Source organism: Hemiscyllium ocellatum, chromosome 23, assembly GCF_020745735.1.
Source record: "Hemiscyllium ocellatum isolate sHemOce1 chromosome 23, sHemOce1.pat.X.cur, whole genome shotgun sequence".
Lineage (NCBI taxonomy): Eukaryota > Metazoa > Chordata > Chondrichthyes > Orectolobiformes > Hemiscylliidae > Hemiscyllium > Hemiscyllium ocellatum.
In genome coordinates, this window is record NC_083423.1 from 59,869,121 (window position 1) to 59,881,602 (window position 12,482).

The following is a 12,482-nucleotide window of genomic DNA, read 5'->3' on the forward strand; positions in this document are numbered from 1 at the left end:
TGGCCCCTACCTGAGACTATTCATGACCGTAGCATGTTAACTGACCTTAGGCTAAACCAGCAACCAGTAACTTCTGCATCATCAAAACCACCTATTTCCAGCTCTCATCTCACTGTGCTATGCTTCAACTCATTTACTGCTGACACCCCCACCTTCACCTTCTTAACTTCAGCCTTGACTCCAGGTTGGGATCTTACATTCTACCCCCTGTAAATCAGAACTGAATCTAAAATTCAACTGCCTATATCTTAAACTTGATCCAAGTCCCATTCACATCTGTGCTCCCTGACATATATTGCTCTTAAAGTTTAAATTAAAACTACTTCATGGTTATTCCCCTCTCTGTCTCTGTTAGCTCCTCCAGTTCTTCAACTTTCTGAGGCATTAATGTTCTCCAATTCGACCACCACACATGTTCCAATTTTTAATGTTCCAGTGTGCTTGGTCATATGTTCCAGAATTTCCTCTTCAAATCTTTCCTTCTGTCTTTCTTTTTAAAACCACCTCTTTTGTCTAATAATTGTCTGTTTGATAATTTCATGATATGGCTTGGTATCATGTTGTGTGGAGCAACTTGCAATGTTTTAGCATGATAAAAGAACTTTATAAACCTAAATATTTGTTGTTCATGCATCAGGTATTTTTGTCAACAGCAGTTTAGATAGAATGCTTGATATGTAAATTGGGTGGTTTATGGAATTCCTCATCTTCCTAGAACAAGCGAACAGGATTGTAAAATGAGAATTGTAAAATGAGCACCAGGATGATTGGTCGGGGTGACGTCAGGAAGCACTGCTTCACAGAAAGGGGAGTGAGAATCTGGAATTTGCTTCTGGAAAGGTTGTCGAGGGTGGAGGATGACTTAAAATCTGATCGATTTTTGTCAGCGAAGCATATGAAAGATATGGAGGAGGTACACAGATGAAGTTAAGATGTGATAGAAATAAATGGTAGGATGGCATTTGTCTTTACCAACTCCTTGTCTTCCTTGCAGCTTGAGCTGTTTGTAAACAGCATGTGTTAAAATAAACAAATGGAATTCTGCTCCATTCCAAGAATGTTAGTAGTAACAGTACTTTAATTTAAACCCACACCTAAACAGACATGAGAGGCAGCCCGGCCCCATATACCCAAGTATGACGTCATTCACTTTAAACCATTCCCATTGGTTCAAACCCACCACACACAAGACATCAACAGTAAACTGGTGCTCATCAATTGAACAACCAACCCCATCAATCACATCTTCAACCCTATCAACTGGATCCTCAATACCATCAACCCCACACATGCCCATCAAACTCATCACCAATCCAATCAACCCAAACGCAACCCCATCGAACCATACTCAATCCATTAAACACACCCCACCCCATTAACTGGACTATCAACCTCAACAAACACACCTCCCAATAGCCACTCTCTCACCCCAGCAACCACATTCTCATCCCATCAACCACCCCTCGTCCCATCAACCACTCCTCACTTCATCAACCACACCACCAAACCTGTCAATCATGTCCCTAACCTCATTAATGGACTCGCACCCTATCAAACCTGGGCAGCACGGTGGCACAGTGGTTAGCACTGCTGCCTCACAGCGCCTGTAGACCCGGGTTCAATTCCCGACTCAGGCGACTGACTGTGTGGAGTTTGCACGTTCTCCCCGTGTCTGCGTGGGTTTCCTCCGGGTGCTCCGGTTTCCTCCCACAGTCCAAAGATGTGCGGGTCAGGTGAATTGGCCATGCTAAATTGCCCGTAGTGTTAGGTAAGGGGTAAATGTAGGGGTATGGGTGGGTTGCGCTTTGGCGGGTCGGTGTGGACTTGTTGGGCCAAAGGGCCTGTTTCCACACTGTAAGTCTAATCTAAAAAAAAACCTACACTCACTCCCATGAATCACAATCCCACCCCCATCAAGCCTTTGCTGCCCCATCATTCCACTCCAACACCATCAAACACATCCCAGCCCAATCAAAACCTATCTCTAAAACCAACCACACCCTCAATCCCATCAACCACACCCCGACCCAAATCAGTCCTATCCCACCCCATTAAACATACCACACTTCCATCAATAAGATCACCACCCTCATCAAACCTACATTCACCAATGTCACCCCAGCTTCATATACTTTAAACCCATTTTAAACCCAACAACCCCCCTCCAAATTAACTAGAAACTCACCCCATTAACCCAAACACAACCTTACCATGTCAAACACAACACAAATCCAATTCTATCAAATGAAATCACAAATCATCAGCCCAAACCTGACCCCATTAACCTTTCGTAACTTTTTCCGGATCAGACTGACATCAGACTAACTGGTCTGTAATTCTCTGTTTTATCTCTCCTTTCTTGCTGAATGGCAGAGTTACATTTACTAACCTCCTATCTGCAGCTACCCACTGCAGAATTGAGGGCATTTTTGGCAATCATAATCAATGTATCCAGAGCCTCTTCAGCTCTCTCTTTTGGAATTCTAAGATGTGGGCTGAATGTTCTTTGGTATTTGTGACTTTTACTTCTTTAAGTTTTCCGAAACACTTTTTCTCATGACCAATTAATCTGTTTCTGCATCTAAAGGCTCGATGTTGACTTTATCTGATCTTCAAAGTTTTACAGTCTTGTAAAAATGCTTGCAACCCTAACAAGAGTAAAAATTCTAAAAATTCATTCTTATGGTCCTGACTAGTTTTCTGTCACGTTCTTAATTTCCCATTTTATAAATTTTTTTGGTCATTGCTTGTTGATTTCTAAAACTCCAATCTTCAGACTTTATTTCTCTTGTTTCTTCACTTCCTTCTCAGCATTTTGTATTCAGTCGGGTCCTCATTTGTATTTTCTACCCAATGCCTATTATAAGCACACTTTTTATTAGCACCGCTTTTTTAACCTTTAACTTTTTTTACATCCAGGCATCTGTAGATTTGCTTTTCCAATTTCAAAGAGTACATAGAACATAGAACATAGAACATTACAACGCAGTACAGGCCCTTTGGCCCTCGATGTTGCGCCGATCCAAGCCCACCTAACCTACACTAGCCCACTATCCTCCATATGTCTATCCAATGCCCGTTTAAATGCCCATAAAGAGGGCGAGTCCACCACTGCTACCTGCAGGATATTCCATGAACTCACGACTCGCTGAGTGAAGAAGCTACCCCTAACATCTGTCCTTTACCTACCACCCCTGAAGTACATCTTAACTGTATCCAAATAATCTCTTCTTTATACATAGCTCATTCTTCAGATACAGCTTTCCTCACTTGTCTTTGGCTCTAGTACATCCAACCTGACTCTATTCTTGCTTCAGTTTTCCCCCAGTTGATTATTCTTACTTTAGATTGTTTAATGTTCTTTTCCACCAACATCCTAAACCTTATGATATGATGATCACTGTCCCTTAAATGTTCCCCCCACTGTCTTTTGATCTATTTGGCTCACTTCATTCCAACCTACTCAACCACTCCTCATAAGACAGTACCTCCAGCCAATTGAACCTTCTCTGCACTAACTCCAATGCCAGTGTATCTGCCCTTAGATAAGGAACTGTTCTTAGTATTTCAACTGTGGCTTGATTAGTGCCTTTTATAATTTTAGCAATAATCTCCCTACTTTTATATTCTATTCTCTTTGAAATAAAACCTGCCACTTGCCATCCCTACTACTTGCTCATCTTGAATGTCTTTTGTAATTCATGTGGGTAGATTCCCAAATATCTCTGTTCCGTAGCCATCTGGAGTCTTTCTCCATTTAAATAATATTGAGTTCCTCTATTTTTCCTGTGAAAGGATATATCCCCACATTTCCTCATATTATATTTCATTTGCCAAGTTTTTATCTACTCACCTATTTATATCCCACTGCAGACCCAGAAAGCCACCAATTGCCTTCCACCTATTTTTGTGTCATCCACAAACTTGCCAACAGTACATTCACTTTCCTCATCCAAGACATTACAATATATTGTAAACTATTATAGTCCCAGTACTGATCCTTGTGGTACTCTATTAGTTACAAGTTGCTGAAATAACTCCACAGTGGCCAGTATCTTGTCACCAAGTCACCCTTTATTTACACGTGGAGAGTCCTTGACACTGACCCAGCTCCCTCAGAATAAGCTCTCAGAGTGAACAGATTTTCTGACACTCTTATTCTTATCTGTTAGCCAGGGTTCCCTGCTTGAACCAAATTAACAGCCTTAATCAGGGAACTCATATTTGATGAGGTCACCTGTCAATCACTACAGTTGCCATCCTGAAGATCTCCATGATCTTCTCTATCCTCTACAAGTTAGCCAAATCCTCTATTAATGCCAAAAATTACCCTTAACACCATTGACTCTTATCTTATTACATAGCCTAATGTGTGATACCTTATTAAATGCTTTCTGAAAGTCCAAATATATGGCATCCACTCCTTCCCGTTTATCTCTCCTGCTTGTTACCCCCTTCATCATAAATTTGTCAGGGATGATTTTCCATTCAAAATCTCACGCTGACTCTGCTTGATTAGGTTTCCATTACATCCTTTATGGCAGAGTCTAAAATTTTTTCACGATAGATATTAAACAAACTGACCTATAGTCATCTGGTTTCAATCTCCTCTTTTTGAATAAGGGTGTTACATGGGAAATTTTCCAATTCTCTGGGACTTTTCTCCAATCTTAGGATTCATGGAAGATTAACACCAGTGCATCCACTATCTTTGTAGTTACTTCCTTTAAAATCCTAGTATGCATTCCATCAGATCCAGGGGATGTATTGATCAGTTTCTCTAGCACTATTTTGCAAGTGATAGATATTGTATTTATTTCCTTCTTCTGTTACATCTTTGATTATTTAGTAATTTTGGAATGTTGTTATTATCTTCTAATTTGAAGACTGATGCAAAGTATTTATTCAGCACCCCCCCTTGTCTTTATTGGTTCCCCATTATTATTTCCACGGCCTCATTCTCTAAAGGGCCTATGTTGATGTTACCCTCCCTCTTCCATTTTATATATTTAGGGAAGCTTTGATTGTCCTATTTTAACTTTACTTATAATTTTAACCTCAAAGAGTATTTTCCCTTTTTCAATGGTTTTAAATGTTTCCATTCCTTTGCTTTACCACTAATATTTGCCACTTTGCATGTTTCTTCTTCTAATTTGATATGATCCATGTCCCTGATTCAACCTTTCCTAGAGTCTGTCTTACTCACTGTGAGTAAGACACTGCGAGGATCTTAAACATCTGCCATTGTTTACTAATCATCTTTTTTGATAGTCTTCTTTCCCAGTCCACTCCAACCAGTTCTAACTTCATTTCTTTGTAATGATGTTTATCATCATTGTTTTTGGCCTAAGTTTCTCACTCACAAGCTGAATTCTAAATTCTACCCTGTTATTCTAAATCCCAGCTCTGTGTCTTAGGATTGAGCCATCCACTATCACCTGATGAAGGAGCGACGCTCCGAAAGCTAGTGTGCTTCCAATTAAACCTGTTGGACTATAAGCTGGTGTTGTGTGATTTTTAACTTTGTACACCCAAGTCCAACACCGGCATCTCCAAATCATGACTACTTTGTTATGGTCATTGTTACTGAGGGAATCTTCTGCACTGAGATAATTTGTTAAACCTGTCTTATTACATACTACCAGATCTAAAATAGATTGACCTCTGTTTGACAGCCTGGTTCTCAACTCCATCCTTCAGACTCTAGCTCCAGCACCAAGAGTCTGACCCCCAGTGCTTGTGCCTGACTCACTCTCCCGTGTTCTGATTCCATTTCCCAAGTCCCAGTTCCACTCTTCATGTCCTGATTACTCCTACTGCTTCCCTAAAACAAAGGGATGGCTGTTGGAAGCTTTTTAGAGGAGACACATTTGCTGGATTAGGAGCTTTCCTGACTCAACCTTCCTGGCTACTCGACAAAAATCCAACCCAAAATTTCTTTAGGTGCCAACTCTTCCTTGACTTTTAGTATTTAAATAATAGATAGTAGTTTGGTAGTATAGCATGTGAGTATTGAGTATTCATGAAAAATACATATTTTGTTAGTTATTATTTATTATTAGTCAGCATCCTGTTAGGGGGATCAGTGAATTTGTGGTTGAAGTCTTTACCAATCAGTGCCCACTTGCCATCTAATGAGCATTCACTCCTCATACAGTATGCAAAGTGGTTTTCCTCTTGAATTGGTTTTCTTGCTGGGATCAAAGTAGATGCCCTGACATGGATTTAAATTGAAATCCATCTAACAGAGTTTTATCCAAGCGTTCAATGTCTCAGTGATTCATTGCAATTTCGCATCAGATTTGCCCATCTTTAAGAATTGATCATTGCAACTACCAAGAAAATCAGAAGTGATTTTGATAAATTATGATCATGATAAATTTTAGAATGTAATGTAAATATCTATTTAAGCAGCTATGGGGATCATGGAGAAGCAACCATAAGTTTCTTCAGTGAGGAAATGTTATTAACAACCATGCAGATGTAATATCCGGCCTGCTAGTGTACCATTTCTCTGTGTATTTTTGCAGGGCTGGCTTTTGCTCTGCTGGTGAATGTCCCTGCTAGCTACGGTCTATATTCAGCATTCTTCCCTGTCTTGACGTACTGTATTCTGGGAACATCAAAACATTTATCAGTTGGTGAGAATTTCAAATTTTAAGAGTTATTCATTATTGAATGATTGAAATTGTAAATTTGTAAAACATGCTCCTATCTTGAATATTTCTTGTTTTCACCAGGTCCCTTTCCAGTGTTGAGTTTGATGGTGGGCACAGTGGTGAACAGACTGGTGACTGATGGTAATACAGCAGTGAACAGTACTCTATTCCCTGATGATATGAGTATAGAAGACAGACAGGTCTGGGTTGCTTCATCTGTCACTCTACTTGCTGGGATTTTTCAGGTTTGTGTCTTTTTAGGTATTAAAAAAACTCATTCAAAAAGTAACTATTCTTAACAGTCACCAATAATGTTTTGTATTTCCAGTTGGCTCTTGGATTACTGCAAGTTGGTTTCATTGTCATTTACCTGTCAGATCCAATGATCTCAGGCTTCACCACAGCTGCTGCCATTCATGTCCTTATTTCTCAGCTCAAATTTGTCCTGCAGTTGAATGTTCCGGGGTTTAATGGACCACTTTCTGTGATTTACGTAAGTCCACACAAAAGGCTACTTTCAGCAACTTGCACACCTGATCATTATTATATTTATACTTAATTATACTCTAAATATAGACTATCTGCTTTGTATTATTTCAGCAAAGGGGAAGTCAATAAGTGCAAATTATATTTATATTAATATACTGTAATGAATATAATGATTAATCTATGTGTTCTGCACTATTTTAGACACTGGAATATATTTTCAAACATATCACTGAAACAAACGTCCCAGATGTCATCATTTCACTTATCATCATGGTTGTTGTATTTATTGTGAAAGAAATAAATGATCGATTCAAGTCAAAACTGCCTGTACCTATTCCCATTGAAGTTATAATGGTGAGTAGAGATCATTCAATCTCCATACAGACATATTGAGAAAGGTACCTTTGACTTCAATAGGAGCGTGAGAAAAGGAGGAGGCCATTCAGCCCTTTGAGCCTGTTCCATATTCAATATGATCACGGCTGACCTGTGTCTTAATTCCATTTCCCGTCATTTATTCTGCAAACTTCATTATTCCTGTTTAACAAGAATCTAGCCCCTGCCCTTTTCAATTGACACAGCAATTTTGGCAAGAGGAGCGTTTTATGACATCATCACTTAATCATCTTAAATATTTCAACTGAACCATCCCTGAACTTTATACTCAAGGGTGTATTATTCCAGTATTATTTTGGTGAATGTGTGCTGCACCCTCTCTTAAGATCCGTTGTCCAATCTTGAATGCTGCTTTCTGGGTGGGTTCAAGTTGAACTCTGTACAGCTTGAATGAAACTTTGCGTTCCATGTCCTTTGGGATAAAAAGCAAAATTGAATTAGTTATTTTTCAGTGAGTCTTTTGACCTGCCTATTACTTTTTAGTAATTTCTGGACATAGACCTTTAAGTTTTCTGTGCTACGGAGTACCCAGTTTCTTGCCATTTAGAAAATGCTAAATCTATTTCTCTGGCACCTATGGGTGACCATGGCTGTTCCCACTCACTGATTCTATCAATGTTGTTCTGCAACTTTCTGATCCCACTGATACTATTTTCTCGGTTACCCATCTTGGTGTCTTACATCTCCCTATTGGATTAGATTAGATTCTCTAAAGTGTGGAAACAGGCCATTTGGCCCAACAAGTCTACACCAACCCTCCGAAGAGTAACCCACCAGATCGACTTCCCTCTGACTAATGCACCTAACACTACGGGCAATTTACCATGGTCAATTAACCTAACCTGCACATCTTTGGGCTTTGGGAGGAAACCGGAGCACCTGGAGGAAACCCATGCAGACACAGGGAGAATGTGCAAACTCCACACAGACAGTTGCTCAAGGCTGGAATCAAACCAGGGTCCCTGGTGCTGTGAGGCAGCAGTGCTAACCACTGAGCCACTGTGCTGCCTACTACTTCATTTATAAAAACTGTGACAGTCCTGTACAGAGATCCGTATAGGAGCAAGTTACTGCAGATGCTAGAATCGGAACTGAAATATACTTTTAGTCACTTTGTATACATTCTCCTTTTTCTCTGACTCTCACCTATGTAATAATTCCCTATCCAATGCACTCTCATTTTTGTTGACCATCTTTTCACCTAATCACAGAATTACCCTTTTAATATTGCAGTGACTCCTCCAGTCTCTCCAGCACCCCTCTTTTACCAACGGTGCTCTGGCCTCCTCTGTAGGTCTTCCAATGAAACCTCTTGAAACTTTTGGAAGGCTCTATAAATAAATGCATGGGCTTAAATTCCACATTTGTGACCTTCTCAAAAGGTTCAACAAAGTTTACAGTCCATGTGGTCTCTCTTATTGCTTCATATTCATTCAAAGTACTCAGAACAAACTAAGCAGCTTATAATTTTCTAGTTTATCTCTCAACATTTCCCAAATAGTTGAACAATGTTGACAAGTTCCTAATCCAGAAGGATAATTCCTAAATTCAATGTTTTCATAAGATCAATAGATTTTCTTGCATTATACTTTTAATACCTAGGCCTGGAAACTATCTTACTGTAAATAAATTTATATTGAATATTGTTAGTTCCTGCCTTTGAGTCATTTTTATTTTTCTTTGTAACTCTGGCATTATGTCCTCTTATTTTACACTCTTTACTCTTGCCTCAGCGGTTATAATGGTGAGTAGGGAGCAATCAATTCCCATTGAAGTTGTAATGATCAGGGTCATTCGTTTTGCACGATAAGAGGCTCAAGTGGATTTATGCAAAGATGTTGCAGTTCACAAGTGAATATGGTTAATTATTTGGGTTTGTAACTGATTTATAAGAAGTTATATGATTATGAAACATAAGTATATTAATTAACCATGATTAATTATTTCACAACTCTTGGGATTGGTAATACTGACATTGCATTCACATTGATTCATTCAGTATTGATAAAATATGTAATGTTTGCTCTACATTTCCTGATGTAATTACCTCACTCTGACTGTAGGTGACAAATTTCAACTCAAAATAAACAGGTTTATCCTAATAGTCTCTCTTTGCAATCTCGCAGATACAATTTGATGTTGATTGCTGTGTTGGCAAAAAAATAAAGAGAGGAAGACTTGCTATAGATAGTGAAAAAAATATTCCCCACCTCAAAAGCATTACACTCAAATCACTAAATTCCCACAGCAGTCAGGTTGTGTTCTGCTTATTGGAAATTTCCAGTCAAAATGTCTTATTAGCTTCAAATATCTGTTAATTCTGGCAGTATTGAATAGATATCATAGCTGACACACCTTTGATCTCCACAGTTGATTCATCTTTGACCTCTATCTATGTCTCTTCCAATCAATAGGGACTGCTGTAAAAGATGTCCAGATCTAGAATCTGTTTGTGAAATGATCTCTTTTTGTTAAAAACTCTTCCTGCAATACATGGTGACTAAAGTGTTATACTGCCAGAGGAGGTTGTGGAGGCTGGTACAATAACAACATTTAAAAGGCATCTGGATGAGTACACAAATAACTTGGGATTGGAGGGATATGGCCCAAATGCTGACAAATGGGACTAGATCAGTTCAGGATATCTGGTTGACATGGACGAGTTGGACAGAAATATCTATTTCTGTACAATGCATCCCTACGACTCTATCTATGATTATAATTCAAAACAAATGCTGTATTTTACTGTGATCTTTGTGAAAGGTAGTGCAGGATTGAGAAGCCAAATAGTCTCCCTCTGCTCCTATTTTGTGTGTCTGTGTAATTTGTTAAGCATATACCAAGTACTAAATGTATGAAACTAGAAAAGTAAAAAAGATTTGATTGTTTTTCCTCATTTCTTTGTAGACAATTATCGCAACTGGGGTCTCGTATGCTTTCAACTTCAATGAAAAATACAATGTTGACATTATTGGAAACTTAACAAGTGGGTTAGTGATTTGTTTGTAATATCCTCTTTGTCATCTATGATCAGAACTCAGATTGAACCCAGACCTTTTAGAATCTCATTAAGACTGCAGGCTTTTGTGATTTTCTCGAGGTTTTCACCTCAAACAGTATATAGAATTAATCTCACAAAGCAGGCCATTCAGTCCAACTACTCTATATTAGTGCTTATGTTCTGTCCATGCTATCTTCTTCACCTTGTTTCTATCACTGATCCAGTGATCAAGAGCAGGAACTTGGTTAATATTCTCTCTGTCTCTCCTCTGTCACCTGGGTTGGGGTGGTGGTGGGGGGGGGGCGGGGGTGGGGGGGGGGTTGTGGGGGGGGGGTGGAGAGGTGGTATTGGGTGCTCCCAGGGCAGCAGCACTATCTGACACTTTTGAAACATGTTGAGGTGATTTTTCCATCTCCCTGGGAAACAGGCTATCACTGTGGGCAGATAACTCATGTGTAACCTATTGACCCAAATGTTTACAGCTAAGAGGGAGGTTCCTTGGCCCATTGTGTCTATGCTGATCAACAAAGATCTGATTACATTGCTCACTAGCCCATTCTTCAAGACAACCAGGGATGGACAATAAATGCCAGTGACACTGATATCCCAGAATAATTCAACATATGAATCCTATTGTCCAACTTTTGTCCCACAATCCTTGAGACTTTGACAACACAAGTGAATGAAACGTTTCTCACTCAGCCACTCCTTTGGGCACTGTGTTCTAGATTCCCACAACCCTCTTAGTGAAAAAGATTCTACTCACTCTCTCCTCGACCTTCTACTGCACCCCAAATCTAAGGAAGGATGTGCTGGCATTGGAGAGGGTCCAGAGAAGGTTTGCAAGAATAATCCTATGGATGAAGGGCTTGTCAAGCAAGAAGTACTCAGTGGACTTTCAGAGAATCCCTACAGTGTGGAAGCAGGCCATTTGGCTCACCAAATCATACTAACCATCTGCAGGGCATCCCACCTAGACAACTCCCTCACTATAAACCTGCATTTCCCATGGCCAATTCACCTATCCTGCACAACATTGGACTATAGCAGGAAACTGGAGCACCTGAGGAAATCCACGCAAACATGGGGAGAACGTGCGCATACCATACAGATAGTTACCCAAGGATGGAATCAAACCCAGGTCCCTGGTGCTGTGAGGAACAGTGCTTGTTCCTGCACCACCCAAAAGAAGGATAAGGATAGAAGGTTGTAGGGTGGATCTAATTAAACTACTGTGAGGCCTTGGTACAGTGGATGTGGAGAAGATGTTTCCAATAATGGGAAAGATTAGTATCTGAGGCCACAGCCTCAGAGTGAAAGGATCACCCTTTAGGACTGAGGCTAGGAGGGACTTCTTCAGCCAGAGAGTGGTTAATCTGTGGAACTCAATGTCACACAAGGCTATGGAGTATTTAGATATGTACTTGCAATGCCAAGGAAATGGATTAGAATCGTTAGTTTCCTCACTGGCAACAGACTTCCATCCACAGAAGCAACCCTTTACCACAGAGTCAAAGAACAACAGCGCAGGAAAAGGCCCTTTGGCCCTTCAGTTCTGCACTAGTCAAAAAGCTACTGAGTGCATTTTAGATAGAGATAAGTTAGTTTTAGATTAGATTCCCTACAGTGTGGAAACAGAGCCTTTGGCCCAGCCAGTTCACACCAACCCTCTGGGGAGTAACCCACCCAGACCCATTTCCCTCTGAATGATGTACCTAGCACTATGGGCAATTTGGCATGGCCAATTCACCTGCCCTGCACCTCTTTAGGCTGTGGGAGGAAACCCACACTGACATGGGGAGAATATGCAAACTCCACACAGATAGTCACCCAAGGCTGGAATTGAACCTGGGACCCTGGTGCATGTGAGGTAGCAGTGCTAACCACTGAGCCACCGTGCCACTCTGTTCTTGATTAATAAGGCGATCAAGGGTTAC

General features: G+C 40.1%; 1 protein-coding gene across 1 annotated transcript in view; it reads left to right on the forward strand.

Annotated features, from left to right (window-relative positions):
- The window catches only part of LOC132826965 (chloride anion exchanger-like), a 60,143-nt gene that overhangs the window by 3,246 nt on the left and 44,415 nt on the right, over positions 1–12,482 (forward strand). The window contains exons 4-8 of the mRNA XM_060843292.1: positions 6,531–6,641; positions 6,741–6,904; positions 6,988–7,152; positions 7,350–7,502; positions 10,452–10,534. Coding sequence (XP_060699275.1) covers positions 6,531–6,641; positions 6,741–6,904; positions 6,988–7,152; positions 7,350–7,502; positions 10,452–10,534 — 676 coding nt within the window. The remainder of the gene's footprint in view (positions 1–6,530; positions 6,642–6,740; positions 6,905–6,987; positions 7,153–7,349; positions 7,503–10,451; positions 10,535–12,482) is intronic.